The following is a 19997-nucleotide window of genomic DNA, read 5'->3' as shown; positions in this document are numbered from 1 at the left end:
GAAGAATGAGCAAAGAAGTGGCAGATGGAATACAGTGTTGGGAAATGTATGATAAGGCATTTTGGTAAAAGGAACATTAGTGCAGACTATTATCTAAATGGGGAGAAGGTTCAAACATCAGAGGTGCAGAGGGACTGAGGAGTCCTTGTACAAGACTCACAGAAGTTTAATTTACAGGTCAAGTCTATGGTAAAGAAGGCAAATGCAATGTTGGCATTTATTTCAAGGGGAATAGAATATAAAAGCAAGGAGATAATGCTGAGCCTTTATAAGACACTAGTTAGGCCACACTTGGAGTATTGTCATCAGTTTTGGGCCCCATATCTCAGAAAAGATGTGTTGTGATTGGAGAGAGTCTGGAGGAGGTTCATGAGGGTGATTCTGGGAATGAAGAGGTTAACATATCAGGAGTATTTGCCAGCTTTGGGCCTGAACTCACTGGAATTTAGAAGAATGTGAACAATGAAACCTACTGAATGTTGAAAGCACCAGAAAGGGTGGATGTAGAGAGGATACTTCCAATGGCGGGGGTATCCAGAACGAGAAGGCACAACCTCAAAATTCAGGGGTGACCCTCAGAACAGAGGTGAGGAGGAATGTTTTAGCCAGAGAATAGTGAATCTGTGGAATGCTCTGCCACAGACTGTGGTGGAGACAAAGCCCATTTTCCCAGCCTGAAAATTATGTCTGCAAACTAATACAGATCTCCCCCAGTAGCAGGTGAGAGTGTGGACCATTGTGGAACATACCGGTCTGTTTCAAGCAGAATCCAACGGGGATTGAGCCAGTGAGGATGGCAACATACTTCAGCTCCTCCACAGACATGTTTGGGCCTTGGACCTGCACAGACACAGAAGTTATTGCAACACGTCGTAAATCTAAGGAATGATGCAACATCCTTCCCACCAACCCATTACACATTTCTGTCAGACACAGAGTGAATCTCCCTCCACACCGTCCCATCACACACTCCCGGGGTCAGACACAGAGTGAAGCTCCCTCCACACCGTCCCATCACACACTCCCGGGGTCAGACACAGAGTGAAGCTCCCTCCACACTGTCCCATCACACACTCCCGGGGTCAGACACAGAGTGAAGCTCCCTCCACACCGTCCCATCACACACTCCCGTGGTCAGACGCAGAGTGAAGCTCCCTCCACACCGTCCCATCACACACTCCCGTGGTCAGACGCAGAGTGAAGCTCCCTCCACACCGTCCCATCACACACTCCCGTGGTCAGACACAGAGTGAAGCTCCCTCCACACCGTCCCATCACACACTCCCACGGTCAGACACAGAGTGAATCTCCCTCCACACCGTCCCATCACACACTCCCGGGGTGATCTCCCTCTACACCGTCCCATTCACTCCCGGGGTGATTTCCCCGCACACCGTCCCACTCACTCCCGGGGTGATCTCCCCCTACACTGTCCCATTCACTCCCGGGGTGATCTCCCCGCACACCGTCCCACTCAATCCCGGGGTGATCTCCCCCTACACTGTTCCACTCACTCCCGGGGTGATCTCCCCCTACACCGTCCCACTCACTCCCGGGGTGATCTCCCCCTACACCGTCCCACTCACTCCCGGGGTGATCCCCCCCTACACCGTCCCACTCACTCCCGGGGTGATCTCCCCCTACACCGTCCCACTCACTCCCGGGGTGATCCCCCCCTACACCGTCCCACTCACTCCCGGGGTGATCTCCCCCTACACCGTCCCACTCACTCCCGGGGTGATCTCCCCCTACACCGTCCCACTCACTCCCGGGGTGATCTCCCCCTACACCGTCCCACTCACTCCCGGGGTGATCTCCCCCTACACCGTCCCACTCACTCCCGGGGTGATCCCCCCCTACACCGTCCCACTCACTCCCGGGGTGATCTCCCCCGACACCGTCCCACTCACTCCCGGGGTGATCCCCCCCTACACCGTCCCACTCACTCCCGGGGTGATCTCCCCCTACACCGTCCCACTCACTCCCGGGGTGATCTCCCCCTACACCGTCCCACTCACTCCCGGGGTGATCTCCCCCTACACCGTCCCATTCACTCCCGGGGTGATCTCCCCCTACACTGTCCCATTCACTCCCGGGGTGATCTCCCCCTACACCGTCCCACTCACTCCTGGGGTGATCTCCCCCTACACCGTCCCATTCACTCCCGGGGTGATCTCCCCCTACACTGTCCCATTCACTCCCGGGAGTGATCTCCCCGCACACCGTACCATTCACTCCCGGGGTGATCTCCCCCTACACCGTCCCATTCACTCCCAGGGTCATCCCCACCCCCCGCCGTACACCGTCCCACTCACTCCCGGGGTGATCTCCCCCTACACTGTCCCATTCACTCCCGGGGTGATCTCCCCGCACACTATCCCATTCACTCCCGGGGTGATCTCCCCGCACACCGTCCCATTCACTCCCGGGGTGATCTCCCTGCACACCATCACATTCACTCCCGGGATGATCTCCCCCTACACCGTCCCATTCACTCCCGGGGTGATCTTCCCACACACACCGTCCCATTCACTGCTGGGGTGATCTCCCCCTACACCGTCCCATTCACTCCTGGGGTGATCTCCCCACACACCGTCCCATTCACTCCCGGGGTGATCTCCCCCTACACCGTCCCATTCACTCCCGGGGTGATCTCCCCCTACACTGTCCCATTCACTCCGGGAGTGATCTCCCCGCACACTGTCCCACTCACTCCCGGGGTGATCTCCCCCTACACTGTCCCACTCACTCCCGGGGTTATCTCCCCGCACACCGTCCCACTCACTCCCGGGGTGAACTCCCCCTACAACGTCCCATTCACTCCCGGGGTGATCTCCCCCTACACCGTCCCACTCACTCCCGGGGTGATCGCCCCCTACACCGTCCCACTCACTCCCGGGGTGATCTCCCCCTACACCGTCCCACTCACTCCCGGGGTGATCTCCCCCTACACCGTCCCACCACTCCCGGGGTGATCTCCCCCTACACCGTCCCAGTCACTCCCGGGGTGATCTCCCCCTACACCGTCCCACTCACTCCCGGGGTGATCTCCCCCTACACTGTCCCACTCACTCCCGGGGTGATCTCCCCTACACCGTCCCATTCCCTCCCGGGGTGATCTCCCCCTACACCGTCCCATTCACTCCCGGGGTGATCTCCCCCTACACTGTCCCATTTACTCCCGGGGTGATCTCCCCCTACACCGTCCCATTCACTCCCGGGGTGATCTCCCCCTACACTGTCCCACTCACTCCCGGGGTGATCTCCCCCTACACCGTCCCATTCACTCCCGGGGTGATCTCCCCCTACACCGTCCCATTCACTCCCGGGGTGATCTCCCCCTACACCGTCCCATTCACTCCCGGGGTGATCTCCCCCTACACTGTCCCACTCAGTCCCGGGGTGATCTCCCCCTGCACCGTCCCACTCACTCCCGGGGTGATCTCCCCGTACACTGTCCCATTCACTCCCGGGGTGATCTCCCCTACACTGTCCCACTCACTCCCGGGGTGATCTCCCCGTACACTGTCCCATTCACTCCCGGGGTGATCTCCCCTACACTGTCCCATTCATTCCCGGGGTGATCTCCCCCTACACCGTCCCATTCACTCCCGGGGTGATCTCCCCCTACACCGTCCCATTCACTCCCGGGGTGATCTTCCCCTACACCGTCCCATTCACTCCCGGGGTGATCTCCTCCTACACCGTCCCACTCAGTCCCGGGGTGATCTCCCCCTACACTGTCCCACTCACTCCCGGGGTGATCTCCCCCTACACCGTCCCACTCAGTCCCGGGGTGATCTCCCCCTACACCGTCCCACACACTCCCGGGGTGATCTCCCCCTACACTGCCCCATTCACTCCCGGGGTGATCTCCCCCTACACTGCCCCATTCACTCCCGGGGTGATCTCCCCGTACACTGTCCCATTCACTCCCGGGGTGATCTCCCCTACACTGTCCCATTCACTCCCGGGGTGATCTCCCCCTACACCGTCCCACTCACTCCCGGGGTGATCTCCCCCTACACCGTCCCACTCACTCCTGGGGTGATCTCCCCCTACACCGTCCCACTCACTCCCGGGGTGATCTCCCCACACACCGTCCCATTCACTCCCGGGGTGATCTCCCCCTACACCGTCCCACTCAGTCCCGGGGTGATCTCCCCCTACACCGTCCCACACACTCCCGGGGTGATCTCCCCCTACACTGCCCCATTCACTCCCGGGGTGATCTCCCCCTACACTGCCCCATTCACTCCCGGGGTGATCTCCCCGTACACTGTCCCATTCACTCCCGGGGTGATCTCCCCTACACTGTCCCATTCACTCCCGGGGTGATCTCCCCCTACACCGTCCCACTCACTCCCGGGGTGATCTCCCCCTACACCGTCCCATTCACTCCCGGGGTGATCTCCCCCTACACTGTCCCACTCAGTCCCGGGGTGATCTCCCCCTGCACCGTCCCACTCACTCCCGGGGTGATCTCCCCGTACACTGTCCCATTCACTCCCGGGGTGATCTCTCCTACACTGTCCCACTCACTCCCGGGGTGATCTCCCCGTACACTGTCCCATTCACTCCCGGGGTGATCTCCCCTACACTGTCCCATTCATTCCCGGGGTGATCTCCCCCTACACCGTCCCATTCACTCCCGGGGTGATCTCCCCCTACACCGTCCCATTCACTCCCGGGGTGATCTTCCCCTACACCGTCCCATTCACTCCCGGGGTGATCTCCTCCTACACCGTCCCACTCAGTCCCGGGGTGATCTCCCCCTACACTGTCCCACTCACTCCCGGGGTGATCTCCCCCTACACTGTCCCACTCAGTCCCGGGGTGATCTCCCCCTACACCGTCCCACACACTCCCGGGGTGATCTCCCCCTACACTGCCCCATTCACTCCCGGGTTCATCTCCCCCTACACTGCCCCATTCACTCCCGGGGTGATCTCCCCGTACACTGTCCCATTCACTCCCGGGGTGATCTCCCCTACACTGTCCCATTCACTCCCGGGGTGATCTCCCCCTACACCGTCCCACTCACTCCCGGGGTGATCTCCCCCTACACCGTCCCACTCACTCCTGGGGTGATCTCCCCCTACACCGTCCCACTCACTCCCGGGGTGATCTCCCCACACACCGTCCCATTCACTCCCGGGGTGATCTCCCCCTACACCGTCCCACTCAGTCCCGGGGTGATCTCCCCCTACACCGTCCCACACACTCCCGGGGTGATCTCCCCCTACACTGCCCCATTCACTCCCGGGGTGATCTCCCCCTACACTGCCCCATTCACTCCCGGGGTGATCTCCCCGTACACTGTCCCATTCACTCCCGGGGTGATCTCCCCTACACTGTCCCATTCACTCCCGGGGTGATCTCCCCCTACACCGTCCCACTCAGTCCCGGGGTGATCTCCCCGCACACCGTCCCATTCACTCCCAGGGTGATCTCCCCCTACACTGTCCCACTCAGTCCCGGGGTGATCTCCCCCTACACTGTCCCACTCACTCCCGGGGTGATCTCCCCCTACACCGTCCCACTCACTCCCGGGGTGATCTCCCCCTACACCGTCCCACTCACTCCCGGGGTGATCTCCCCCTACACCGTCCCACTCACTCCCGGGGTGATCTCCCCCTACACCGTCCCACTCACTCCCGGGGTGATCTCCCCCTACACCGTCCCACTCACTCCCGGGGTGATCCCCCCCTACACTGTCCCACTCAGTCCCGGGGTGATCTCCCCCTACACTGTCCCACTCACTCCCGGGGTGATCTCCCCCTACACCGTCCCACTCACTCCCGGGGTGATCTCCCCCTACACCGTCCCAGTCACTCCCGGGGTGATCTCCCCCTACACCGTCCCAGTCACTCCCGGGGTGATCTCCCCCTACACCGTCCCACTCACTCCCGGGGTGATCTCTCCCTACACTGTCCCACTCACTCCCGGGGTGAAGATCCCTCTATATTCTATATCTTTCTGTAACCAGGAAGTAGTCACGTTAACATCCCATTCAAGCGCAGATCCACGCTAAGTTAATCCAACTTCCCCAAACGATTTCGCCATGATTTCCCGCACGCCATCCCCGTTTCCCCCACGCCCCGATCAGCTGAATGGAGTGTATCGGTATGTTGTACCTGAACAGAAGCTCCGTCCTCGGCGGCAGCCCGAGCCGCACAGGAAGTAGCTCGAATCCTAGGCCCTTATCAGCCCTCTCCCGGAAGGTCCGCCTCCCGACTCCACTAGGCCATCTATTGGTCCTGCGCTGAACCTCAGTCAGCGCCACTGCCCTCGTCTATTGGCCAGTCGGCGCTGTCCGTTAAGCCGCGGAGGGCAGGAGGAGAGATGGTGACAGACGGTTACGATTTGAAAAAGGAGGAAGCGGGTGGATAATGGTGCATTGGGGTTGGTGAATGTGGCTGGTAATAACGTGAGGAGTGGGGCTGCCTTCCCCTTCTGGGCACTGGAAGGGGGCAAATCCTTCATATTGTTGGGATTGAATGGACTGGGGTGATGATTTGCCATCATAGCAGGGCTGAGGGAGCCAATTTTGTGTTGACCTTTGCCCCCTGCCAACTTGATCACCGTCTCCAGACACAAACCACAGCCAGAATTGTGTGCCAGACCGTCTTGAGTCTAGCTATACCAATGGTAGGCACCAACGAGATGGTCTTTGTTGCAGAGGTTAATGACAAGGGGCTAGAACCAGGCAAAATGGCTGCCCATTGGCATCCCTGAGTGGAGTTTCACTCTGTGTCTGACCCCAGGAGTGTGTGATGGGACAGTGTGGATGGAGCTTCACTGTGTCTGACCCCGGGCGTGTGTGATGGGACAGTGTGGAGGGAGCTTCGCTGTGTCTGACCCCGGGCGTGTGTGATGGGACAGTGTGGAGGGTGCTTCGCTGTGTCTGACCCTGGGCGTGTGTGATGGGACAGTGTGGAGGAAGCTTCACTCTGTGTCTGACCCCAGGAGTGTGTGATGGGACGGTGTGGAGGGAGATTCACTCTGTGTCTGACCCCAGGAGTGTGTGATGGGACAGTGTGGAGGGAGCTTCACTGTGTCTGACCCCGGGAGTGTGTGATGGGACAGTGTGGAGGGAGCTTCAGTCTATGCCTGACCCTGAGAGTGTGTGATGGGATGCTGCAGAAAGATTCAATTGTGAATGTACAGGGCTTGCTCATAGATTTTGCAGATGAGATGAGCTGAAGGTGAAAAAGTTTATCATTAATCAGTTCGGGAAGTGGGCTGAGGAGTAGCAAGCATTTCAATGCTGATAGGTGTGAATGATGCATTTTGCAAAGATAAGCTGGTGTAGTGTGCTGTTTTGTACATCTGATGTCAGTGTCAAGGAGCTCACCCTAGTTTCTGATGAGTGGCCTCATTCTTGCCTCCAAACAACAGCAGCAGATGAGAGCCTCGACCTCCAGGTATTAACATCACCAACAGTCTGTCCTGGCCCAACCGTGCAACTGCCATGTCCAAAAATCTCACTAATGCCTCAACTTCCTCTGGAGGCAAAAGAAATCCAGCGTGTCCCCGTCGACCCTCACCAATTTCCACCGATGCACCACAGATAGCATCTGATCTGGATGCATCACGGCTCGGTATGGCAACTGCTACGCCCGGGACCGCAGGAAACCGCAGAGAGTTGTGGACACAGCTCAGCACATCACGGAAACCAGCCTCCCCTCCATGGACTCTGTCTACATTTCCCACTGTCTCAGTAAAGTATCCAGTATAATCAAAAGTCACTACCCACCCCAGACATTCAGAATCACAATCACGTTTATTATCACCGGCATGTGACGTGAAATTTGTTAACTTAGCAGCAGCAGTTCAATGCAGAGAGAAAGATAAAATAAAAATAATAGTAATAAATAAACAAACAAGTAAATCAATTACAGTATACGTATATTGAATAGATTAAAAAAAACAGAATTAGTGTATATTTTAAAAAAAGTGAGGTAGTTTCCAAAGATTCATTGTCCATTTAGGAATCGGATGGCAGAGGGGAAGAAGCTGTTCCTGAATCGCTGAGTGTGTGCCTTCAGGCTTCTGTATCTCCTACCTGATGGTGACAGTGAGAAAAGGGCTGCCCTGGGTGCTGGAGGTCCTTAATAATGGACGCTGCCTTTCTGAGACACCGCTCCCTGAAGATGCCCTGGGTACTTTGTAGGCTGGTACCCGAAATGGAGCTGACTAGATTTACAACCCTCTGCAGCTTCTTTCGGACCTGTGCAGTAGCCCCTCCATACCAGACAGAGATGCAGCCTGTCAGAATGCTCTCCACGGTGCATCTATAGAGATTTTTGAGTGTATTTGTTGACATGCCAAATCTCTTCAAACTCCTAATAAAGTATAGCTGCTCTCTTGCCTTCATTATGAATACATCGATATGTTGGGACCAGATTAGATCCTCAGAGATCTTGACATTCTCTCTCCTCCTCTCTCCCATCGGGCAGAAGATACCAAAGCCTGTAAGCACATCCCACCAGACTCAAGGACAGCTTCTATAAGACTATTGAGTTGTTCCTTAGTACGATAAGATAGGGTCTTGACTTCACATCGATCTCATCAGGGCCCATGCACCTTATTGTCACCCTGAATTCCACTTCCTTTGTATCTGAATCAGAATCAGGTTTATTATCACTGGCACATGCGGTGAAATTGGTTGTTTTGTGGCAGCAAGATGAAGGAGTGTTCATAGACTGTTTGGAAACCTGCTGGCAGAGGGAAGAAGCTGGGTCTTGAGTCTATTGTACCTTGTCCCCACGGGTAATGATGAGAAGAGGGCATGTCATGGCTGATGATGTGCTTGATGGTAGGGAGGAGCTGTCTGAGTCTGCAACCCTGTTCAGTGATCCCTCTATAGCAGACAGTGAATACTCCCCATCGTACATCTGTAGAAATTCCTCAAACTCCTCATGAAATATAGACACTAGTGTGCCCTCCTTGTGCCTGCATCAATATGTTGGGCCCAGGAGTGATCCTCTGAGATGGTGAACTTGAAACTGGTCACTTTTTACACCCCTGGTACCTCGATTAGGGCTGGTGTGTGCATTCCTGACTTCTCCTGACACTCACAAAATGTTGGAGGAACTCAGCAAGTTAAGCAGCATCAGGGAAATTGATAAGTAGTTGATGTTCCAGGTCAAGATCCTTAATTAATTCTAAGTTGGCTCGTTGGTCAAGGGGTATGATTCTCACTTCATGTGTGAGAGGTCCCAGGTTCAAATCCTGGATGAGCCCTTATTGATGAACTGCCAGAGAAAGTGGTGGATGTGTGTTCAACTCTCAACATTCAGTCCATAGCTGTTTATTCATTTCCATAGATCTGCCTGACCTACTGAGTTTCTGTGTATTGCTCTGGATTTCCGGCATTTTCTGTGTATTGCTCTGGATTTCCAGCATTTGCAGAATCTTTTCTGTTGTGTTCCCTTTCCTAAAGTCCACAATCATTTCCTTGGTTTTGCTGACAATGAGCTCTGCCCTCTAGTTGTAATCTCTTGTAAATTTTCTCTGCGGCTCAACACCAGTTAAATTTGATCAGAATCTGCCGTGCAGACAGAGAGAAGCAACGTTCAAAGGTGCAGATAAGGGGATGGTACAGGAAGCAATTTCCAACATGCTTGTAAGCTCTTTAAGTTGTGCTCTGCTTCCCTTCTCCAGCTCTCTGGGAAACATAATACTTACATGTAATTCAGCAAGAATTGGACCCAGAGTCTCACAGCAAAGAAGCACTCCCTTCAGCCCGACTGGACTGTCCTGCTATAGATTCTCATCTAAGGTACTGCATGTTTGCCCTGTATCGCTCTAAACCTTTCCAATCCATGTACCTGTCCAAGGACCTTTTAAAGGTCGTTAATGTTCCAGCCTCAACCACTTCCTCTGGCAGCTCGTTCCAGAGACGGACCACCCTCTGGGTGACAAAGTTGCACCTCGGGTCCCTATTAAATCTCCCTCCCCTCTCACCTTAAACCTGTGCCCTCTGGTGCTTGATTGCCAGCCCAGGGGAAAAAGACAGTGCACATTCACCCTGTCTGTGCCCCTCGTGGTTTTATACATCTCTGTAAGGTCACCCCTCAGTCTCCTACACTCCGAGGAATAAAGTCCCAACCTGTCCAATCTCTCTCCATAACTCAGTCCCCAAGCCCCGGTAACATCCTCGTAAATCTCCTCTGCATCCAACCCAGCTCAATGGCATCGTTCCTACAGCAGGGTGACCAGAACTGAACACAATACTCCAAGTGCGGCCTCACCAACGTCTTGTACAACTGTAACATAACGTCCCAACTCCTGTACTCAGTGCCCTGACTGATGAAGGCCAGCATGACAAACATCTTCTTCACCTCCCTGTCTACCTGTGACTCCACTTTCAGGGAACCATGTCCCTGTACCCCTGGGTCACTCTGTTCTACAACACTCCCTGGGGTCCCTGTCTACCTGTGACTCCACTTTCAGGGAACCATGTCCCCGTACCCCTGGGTCACTCTGTTCTACAACACTCCCCGGGGTCCCTGTCGTTCCCTGTGAAGATCTGACCTGGGTTTGTCTTCCCGAAACACAATACTGTAACTGACAAGAGGCAGAGGAGCAGCTATGGGTTACTTCAAGTTGATGTACTGGGCCATGTTCTGTGGATCTGAATTAATACACCATGGTTGTTACTGACGGTTGTAGATGAATGTGTCCCCTCAAAGTCATCCAGAGACTTCCCCAACCAGCCCGAGAGGAACTGCAATCTGCTGAGGGTCAGATCAGAGTCGTTCAAGTCTGTTACAAGAGGACCGGGTACGTGGCAATTCCAGGTTAAACTTGAATCAATGAAGGATGCTGGACAGCTGTGGCAGGGCATGAATGCTAACAGCTTTTTTAACGTTAAATCAAGCAACATGGGTGATAATAGGGGCTCACTTCCAGAGGAGCTCCATGGCTTCTATGTTCGCTTTGATCCTCAAAACATGACGAACTCCCGCATACCCCATGATCCTATGATTTCGGTCTCTGAAGCCATCGTGCAAGCGGCTTTTGGAAGGGTGAACCCAAGGGAAGCATCTGGCCCAGACGGTGGACTGGGCTGGGCTGAGCAACAGGCTGGAGTGTTCACTGAGACCTTTAACCTCTTGCTTTGGCAATCTGGCCCAGATGGTGGACTGCGCTGGGCTGAGCAACGGGCTGGAGTGTTCACTGAGACCTTTAACCTCTTGCTTTGGCAGTCTGAGGCACCCACCTGCTTTGTGCAGGTTTCAATTGTATGGGTACCTAAGAAGAACGTGAATATGCTTCACTGAATATTGTCCAGCAGCAATTCCCTCCCCTGTGATGAACAGCTTTGAGAGGTTGGTGAGGAGCTTGGAAGCTTAAATTGGGAACAGATGTTCTCAGGGAAAGGTATGGAAGAAATGTGGCAAATATTCAGGGGATATTTGTGTGGAGTTCTGCATAGGTACGTTCCAATGAGACAGGGGAGTTATGGTAGGGTACAGGAACCATGATGTACAAAGGCTGTAGTAAATCTAGTCAAGAAGAAAAGAAAAGCTTACAAAAGGTAATGTTAGAGATCTAGAAAGTTATAAGGCTAACAGGAAGGAGCTTAAGAAGGAAATTAGGAAAGTGAGAAGGAACCATGAGAAGGCCTTTGGAACAGGATTAAGGAAAACCCCAAGGCGTTCTACAAGTATGTGAAGAACAACAGGATAAGGTGTGAAAGAATAGCACCTATCAAGTGTGACAGTGGGAAAGTGTGTATGGAACTGGAGGAGGTAGCAGAGGTACTTAATGAATACTTTACTTCAGTATTCAATTTGGAAAAGGATCTTGGCGATTCAGTGATGACTTGCAGCAAACTGAAAAGCTTGAGCATGTAGATATTAAGAAAGAGGATGCGCTGGAGCTTTTGGAAAGCATCAAGTTGGGTAAGTCGCTGGGACTGGATAAGATGTACCCCAGGCTACTGTGGGAGGCGAGGGAAGAGATTGCTGAGCCTCTGGTGATGATCTTTGCATCATCAATGGGGATGGGAGAGGTTCCGGAGGATTGGAGGGTTGTGGATGTTATTCCCTTATTCAAGAAAAGGAGTAGAGATAGCCCAGGAAATTATAGACCAGTGAGTCTTACTTCAGTGTGGTTGGTAAGTTGATGGAGAAGATCCTGAGAGGCAGGATTTATGAATATTTGGAGAGGCATGATATGATTAGGAAGTCAGCATGGCTTTGTCAAAGGCAGGTTGTGCTTTACGAGCCTGACTGAACTTTTTGAGGATGTGACTAAACACATTGATGAAGGAAGAGCTGTGGATGTAGTGTATATGGATTTCAGCAAGGCATTTGATAAGGTACACCATGCAAGGCTTATTGAGAAAGTAAAGAGGCATGGGATCCAAGGGGCCATTGCTTTGTGGATCCGGAGCTGGCTTGCCCACAGAAGACAAAGAGTGGTTGTAGAGTGTAGACGGATCATATTCTGCATGGAGATTGGTGACCAGTGGTGTGCCTCAAGGATCTGTTCTGGGACCCTTACTCTTCGTGATTTTTATAAATGACCTGGATGAGGAAGTGGAGGGATGGGTTGGTAAGTTTGCTGATGACACAAAGGTTGGGGGTGTTGTGGATAGTGTGGAGGGCTGTCAGAGGTTGCAACGGGACATTGATAGGATGAGAAACTGGGCTGAGAATTGGCAGGTGGAATTCAACCCAGATAAGTGTGAAGTGGTTCATTTTGGTAGGTCAAATATGACAGAATATAGTATTAATGATAAGACTCTTGGCAGTGTGGAGGATCAGAGGGATCTTAGGGTCCGAGTCCATAGGACACTCAAAGCAGCTGAGCAGGTTGACTCTGTGGTTAAGAAGGCATACGGTGTATTGGCCTTCATCAATCGTGGAATTGAACTTAGGATCTGAGGGGTAATGTTGCAGCTATATAGGACCCTGGTCAGACCCCACTTGGAGTACTGTGCTCAGTTCTGGTTGCCTCACTAAAGGTTGAGTGAACTTAGCCTTTTCTCTTTGGAGCGACGGAGGATCACTGGCTCTTCACACAATCCTGGAACATCTGGACAGCAAAGATGCAAACATCAGGATGCTCTTTATCAACTACAACTCAGCATTCAATACCATCATCTCCTCAAACCCAGATTTAGTGTTGTGTAATGAGCCAGATTTGATAAGGGAACTCGAGGTAAAGGAGCCATCAGGAGGTAGTGACATAATATGATAAGTTTTAATCTACAATTTGAGAGGGAGAAGGGAAAATCAGAGATGTCAGTATTACAGTTAAACAAAGGGAACTATGGAGCCATGAGGGAGGAGCTGGCCAAATTTGACTGGAAAGATACCCTAGCAGGGACGACAGTGGAACGACAAAGGCCGGTGTTTCTGGGAATAATACAGAAGTTGCAGGATCAGTTCATTCCAAAGAGGAAGAAAGATTCTAAGGGGAGTAAGGGGCGACCGTGGATGACAAGGGAAGTCAAGAACAGTATAAAAATAAAAGAGAAGAAGTATAACATAGCAAGGAACAGCGGGAAGCCAGAGGATTGGGAGAGTTTTGAGGAGCAGCAGAAGATAACTAAAAAGGCAATACGGGGGGGAAAAGATGAGGTATGAAGGTAAGTTAGCCAAGACAATAAAGGAGGATAGTAAAAGCTTCTTTAGGTATGTGAAGAGGAAAAAATTAGTTAAGACCAAAGTTGGGCCCTTGAAGACAGAAATGAGTGAAATTATTATGGGGAATAAGGAAATGGCAGATGAGCTGAACAGGTACTTTGGATCTGTCTTCACTAGGGAAGACACAAACAATCTTCCAGATGCAATGATGGCCAGAAGACCTAGGGTAACAGAGGAACTGAAGGAAATTCGCATCAGGCAGAAAATGGTGTTGGGTAAACTGATGGGACTGAAGGCTGATAAATCCCCAGGGCCTGATGGTCTGCATCCCAGGGTACTTAAGGAGGTGGCTCTAGAAATTGTGGATGCATTGGTAATCATTTTCCAATGTTCTATAGATCCAGGATCAGTTCCTGCAGATTGGAGGGTAGCTAATGTTATCCCACTTTTTAAGAAAGGAGGGAGAGAGAAAACAGGGAATTATAGACCAGTTAGTCTGACATCAGTGGTGGGGAAGATGCTGGAATCAATTATAAAAGATGTAATAGTGGCATATTTGGATAGCAGTGGCAGGATAGGTCCAAGTCAGCATGGATTTACAAAGGGGAAATCATGTTCGTCTAATCTTCTGGAATTTTTTGAGGATGTAACTCTGAAAATGGACATGGGAAAGCCAGTGGATGTAGTGTACCAGGACTTTCAGAAAGCCTTTGATAAGGTCCCACATAGTCATAGTCATACTTTATTGATTCCGGGGGAAATTGGTTTTCGTTACAGTTGCACCATAAATAATTAAATATTAATAAAACCATAAATAGTTAAATAGTAATATGTAAATTATGCCAGGAAATAAGTCCAGGTCCAGCCTATTGGCTCAGGGTGTCTGACTCTCCAAGGGAGGAGTTGTAAAGTTTGATGGCCACAGGCAGGAATGACTTCCTATGACGCTCTGTGCTGCATCTCGGTGGAATGAGTCTCTGGCTGAATGTACTCCTGTGCCCAACCAGTACATTATGTAGTGGTTAGTGGGCAAAATTAGAGCACATGGTATTGGGGGTAGGGTACTGATACGGATAGAAAATTGGTTGGCAGACAGGAAACAAAGAGTAGGGATTAACGGATCCTTTTCAGAATGGCAGGCAGTGACTAGTGGGGTACCGCAAAGCTCGGTGCTGGGACCGCAGCTATTTACAATATACATTAATGATTTAGATGAAGGGATTAAAAGTAACATTAGCAAATTTGCAGATGACACAAAGCTGGGTGGCAGTGTGAAATGTGAGGAGGATGTTATGAGAATGCAGGGTGACTTGGACAGGTTGGGTGAGTGGGCAGATGCAGTTTAATGTGGATAAATGTGAGGTTATCCACTTTGGTGGCAAGAACAGGAAGGCAGATTACTATCTGAATGGTGTCAAGTTAGGAAAAGGGGAAGTACAATGAGATCTAGGTGTCCTTGTTCATCAGTTACTGAAAGTAAGCATGCAGGTACAGCAGGCAGTGAAGAAAGCTAATGGCATGTTGGCCTTCATAACAAGGGGAATTGAGTATAGGAGCAAAGAGGTCCTTCTGCAGTTGTACAAGGCCCCACCTGGAGTATTGAGTGCAGTTTTGGTCTCCAAGTTTGAGGAAGGACATTCTTGCTATGGAGGGAGTGCAGCGTAGGTTCACTGGGTTAATTCCAGGGATGGCAGGAATATCATATGTTGAAAGATTGGAGCGACTGGGCTTGTATACACTGGAGTTTAGAAGGATGAGAGGGGATCTGATTGAAACATATAAGATTATTAAGGGATTGGGCACGCTAGAGGCAGGAAACATGTTCCCGATGTTGGGGGAGTCCAGAACCAGAGGCCACAGTTTAAGAATAAGGGGTAGACCATTTAGAACGGAGTTGAGGAAAAACTTTTTCACCCAGAGGATTGTGGATCTGTGGAATGCTCTGCCTAAGAAGGCAATGGAGGCCAATTCTCTGGATTCTTTCAAGAAAGAGTTAGATAGAGGTCTTAAAAATAGCAGAGTGAAGGGATATGAGGAGAAGGCAGGAACTGGATACTGATTGTGGATGATCAGCCATGATCACAGTGAATGGCAGTGCTGGCTCGAAGGGCTGAATGGCCTACTCCTGTACATATTGTCTATTGTCTAAAACTAATCAATAAGCTTTAAGACCTTGGCCTTAATACCTCTTTGTGCAATTGGATCCTCAATTTCCTCACTTGCAGATGCCGGTTAGTTGAGATTGGCAACAATATCTCCTCCACGATCTCCATCAGCACAGATGTACCACAGGCTGTGTGCTTAGTCCCTTGCTCTACTCAGAATCAGAATCAGGTTTATTATCACCGCAAGTAACGTGAAATCTGTTGACTTAGCAGCCCAGTTCAATGCAATACATAATCGAGTAGTGAGAGAAAAAAAAAGTTATAATGAATTAAAAATAAAATATAATAATAAAAAAGTAGATCAAATACATATTGAATAGATTTTAGGAAACGTGCAAAAACAGAAAAACTGTGTACTTAAAAAAAATTGAGATAGTGTCCAAAGCTTCAATGTCCATTTAGGAATCGGATGACAGAGGGGAAGAAGCTGTTCCTGAATCGCTGAGTGTGTGCCTTCAGGCTTCTGTATCTCCTACCTGATGGTGACAGTGAGAAAAGGGCTGCCCTGGGTGCTGGAGGTCCTTAATAATGGACGCTGCCTTTCCGAGACACCGCTCCTTGAAGATGTCCTGAGTACTTTGTAGGCTAGTACCCATAATGGAGCCGACTAGATTTACAACCCTCTGCAGCTTCTTTCGGTCCTGTGCAGTAGCCCCTCCATACCAGACAGAGATGCAGCCTGTCAGTATACTCTCCACAGTACAACTATAGAAGTTTTTGAGTGTATTTGTTGACATGCTAAATCTCTTCAAACTCCTAATAAAGTATAGCCAGTGTCTTGCCTTCTTTATAACTACATCGATATGTTGGGACCAGGTTAGATCATCAGAGATCTTGGACACCCAGGGACTTGAAGCTGCTCACTGTCTCCACTTCTGATCCCTCTATGAGGATTGGTATGTGTTCCTTCATCTTACCCTTCCTGAAGTCCACAATCAGCTCTTTCATCTTACTGACATTGAGTGCCAGGTTGTTGCTGTGGCACCATTCCACTAGTTGGCATATCTCACTCCTGTACGCCCTCTCATCACCACCTGAGATTCTACCAACAATGGTTGTACCGTCAGCAAATTTATAGATGGTATTTGAGCTATGCCTAGCCACACAGTCATGTGTATAGAGAGAGTAGAGCAGTGGGCTAAGCACACACCCCGGAGGTGTGCCAGTGTTGATTGTCAGCAAGGAGGAGATGTTATCACCAATCCACACAGATTGTGGTCTTCCGGTTAGGAAGTCAAGGATCCAATTGTAGAGGGAGGTACAGAGGCCCAGGTTCTATAACTTCTCAATCAGGATTGTGGGAATGATGGTATTAAATGCTGAGCTATAGTCGATGAACAGCATCCTGACGTAGGTGTTTGTGTTGTCCAAGTGGTCTAAAGCCGTGTGGAGAGCCATGGAGATTGTGTCTGCTGTTGACCTATTGTGGCGATAGGCAAATCGCAATGGGTCCAGGTCCTTGCTGAGGCCGGAGTTCAGTCGTCATAACCAACCTCTCAAAGCATTTCATCACTGTCGATGTGAGTGCTACCGGGTGAAAGTCATTAAGGCAGACCACATTATTCTTTTTTGGCACTGGTATAATTGTTGCCTTTTTGAAGCAAGCAGGAACTTCTGCTTATAGCAGTGAGAGGTTGAAAGTGTCCTTGAATACTCCTGCTAGTTGGTTGGCACGGGTTTTCAGAGCCTTACCAGGTTCTCCATCGGGACCTTCTGCCTTGCGAGGGTTCACTCTCTTTAAAGACAGTCTAACATCGGCCTCTGAGACAGAGATCACAGGGTCATCAGGTGCAGCAGGGATCTTCACAGCTGTAGTTGTGTTCTCCCTTTCAAAGCGTGCGTTTACACTTTACGCTTTACGCTTGTGACTGTGAGGCTAAGCACAGCTCCGATGTCATGTTCGAGTTTGCTGGTGACACCTCTGTTGTAGGCCGAGTCAAAGGTGGTGGCCAATCAGAAAACAGGAGGGAGATTGAAAATCTGGCTGAGTGGTGCTACAACAACAATGTCTTACTCAATGACGGCAAAACCAAGGAGCTGATTATCGACCTCAGAAGGAAACCGGGGGTCCATGAGCCAGTCCTCGTCGGAGGATCAGAGACGGAGAGGGTCAGCAAGTTGAAAATCCTCAGTATTATTATTTTGGAGGACCTGTTCTGGGCCCAACATGTAAGTGCAATTATGAAGAAAGTGCAGCAGTGCTTTGACTTCCTCGAAAAAGTAATGGATTTGGCCCGCTCCATCACAAGTGAACACAGCTATTGCATGTGAAACATGGTGGCAGGAAAGCAGCATCCATCGTCAGGGACCCCCACCTCCCAGGCCGTGCTCTCTTCTTGCTGCCGCCATCAGGAAAGGAGGTACAGGAGCCTCAGGAACAGTCACTACCCCTTAACAATCAGGCTTTTGAACCAAAGGGGTTAACTTCAGTCAAATTCACTTGCCCCATCACTGAACTGCTTGCACAACCTATGAGTTCTTCCAGCGCATTGTGAGTGTTGCTATGGACTCACTTTCACGGACTCGTCATCACATATTATCCATATTTATTGCTTATTTACTTATTATTATTATTTCTTTCTTTTTGTATTTACAGTTTGTTGTCTGGTTGAGGGCTCAGGTTGGTGTGGTCTTTCACTGATTCTGTTAAAGTTATTATTCTATGGATTTATTGAGTATGCCCACAAGAAAATGAATCTCAGGGTTGTACGGTGACTTTAATAATAAATTTACTTTGAACTTTGAATTTTGAGGAGCACACACAAAATGCTGGGGAACTCAGCAGGTTAGGCAGCATCTGTGGAAATGACGTTTCAGGCCAAGAAAGGAAGGGGGAAGATGCTGGAAAAGTAAAGGTGGGGGTAGGGGAAGAGGATAGCTGAAGCTATGGTACCGTGCAGAAGTCTTTGGCGCATATATAGAGCTGGGGTGCCTCAGACTTCTGCACAGTACTGTATTTGTCAATGTGGAACATAGAGTGGGTTTATAAATTAGGAGATTGGGCAAAGAAGTGGCAGATGAAATACAGTGTTGGGAAGTGACACTCACAACACGCTGGAGGAACTCAGCAGGTCAGGCAGCATCCGTGGAAAAGATCGGTCCTGACGAAGGGTTCCGGCCCGAAACGTCGACCGATCTTTTCCACGGATGCTGCCCGACCTGCTGAGTTCCTCCAGCGTGTTGTGAGTGTTGCTTTGGCCCCAGCATCTGCAGATTATTTTGTGTTTAGTGTTGGGAAGTGTATGGTCACGCACTTTGGTAGACGAAGTAAAAGGTTGACTATTTTCTAAATGGAGTGAAAATACAAAAAACTGAGATGCAAAGGGACTTGTGAGTCCTTGCGCAGGATTCCCTAAAAGTTAATTTGTACAGTAAGTTGAGTCTGTGTTGAAGAAGCCAAATGCGATGCGATAATGTTATAATGCTGAGATTTTATAAGGCACTGGTGAAGCCTCACTTGGGAGTATTGTAAGCAGTTTTGGGCCCCTTAGAAAGGATGTGCTGAAACTTGAGAGAGTTCAAAGGAGGTTCAGAGAAATTATTCCAGGATTAAAGAGCGTTTTATGGCTCTGGGACTGTATTCACTGGGTGACCTAATTGAAATCCATTGGATGTTGAAAGGCCTTAATCAAAATTTGAATAGCTCAGACTGAGCAGGAAGCAGCTGACTGGGCAATCGAGGTCAGGTGACCAGGCAGTTTGAAAAGCTCAAACAAATAAATAGAGGGGAGCGGCCAGTGAGTGAGTGGGCCAGTGAAGGAGTGGAGCTTTGAGGCTTCGACGAGAAGAGGCGGAGGATAAGCTTGTTCCCAGTTAGTCTTTACAATGCCTCCTGAGACGGTGATGTGCCTCTCATGTGAGATGTGGCAGTCTTGGGGGAACTCCCCTCTCCCGCAGAGTCACATCTGCCAGAAGTGCATACGGCTGGGCGATCTGGAAGACCATGTAAGGAATCTGGAGCAGCAGCTGGATGACCTTCGACTCATAAGGGAGACTGAGGCAGTCATAGTCATAGTCATACTTTATTGATCCCAAGGGAAATTGGGTTTCGTTACAGTTGCACCAACGAAGAATAGAGTATAAAGAGATGAGAGCTACAGGGAGGTAGTCACACCTAGGCTGTCGGAAGCAGGTCGTTGGGTGACAGTCAGAGGGGGGAAAGCGAAGGCGAGCAGACAGGTAGTGCAGAGCACCCCTGTACCCATTCCCCTGAATAATAAGTTTA

At 50.7% G+C, this 19997-nt stretch overlaps 1 protein-coding gene across 1 annotated transcript in view; it reads right to left on the bottom strand.

The window, feature by feature from the left end:
• The window catches only part of mboat7 (membrane bound O-acyltransferase domain containing 7), a 43592-nt gene extending 37386 nt beyond the window's left edge, over window positions 1-6206 (bottom strand). Inside the window, exons 1-2 of the mRNA XM_063034874.1 lie at window positions 6138-6206; window positions 750-840 (exon numbers count right to left, since the gene is read on the bottom strand). Coding sequence (XP_062890944.1) covers window positions 750-825 — 76 coding nt within the window. The 5' untranslated portion in view covers window positions 826-840; window positions 6138-6206. The remainder of the gene's footprint in view (window positions 1-749; window positions 841-6137) is intronic.
• Between the last annotated feature and the right edge of the window lie 13791 nt (window positions 6207-19997).

This window comes from Mobula hypostoma, chromosome 28 (assembly GCF_963921235.1).
Source record: "Mobula hypostoma chromosome 28, sMobHyp1.1, whole genome shotgun sequence".
NCBI lineage: Eukaryota > Metazoa > Chordata > Chondrichthyes > Myliobatiformes > Myliobatidae > Mobula > Mobula hypostoma.
The sequence above is the reverse complement of the archived record's forward strand: the minus strand, read 5'-3'. Positions and strand labels throughout refer to the sequence as shown.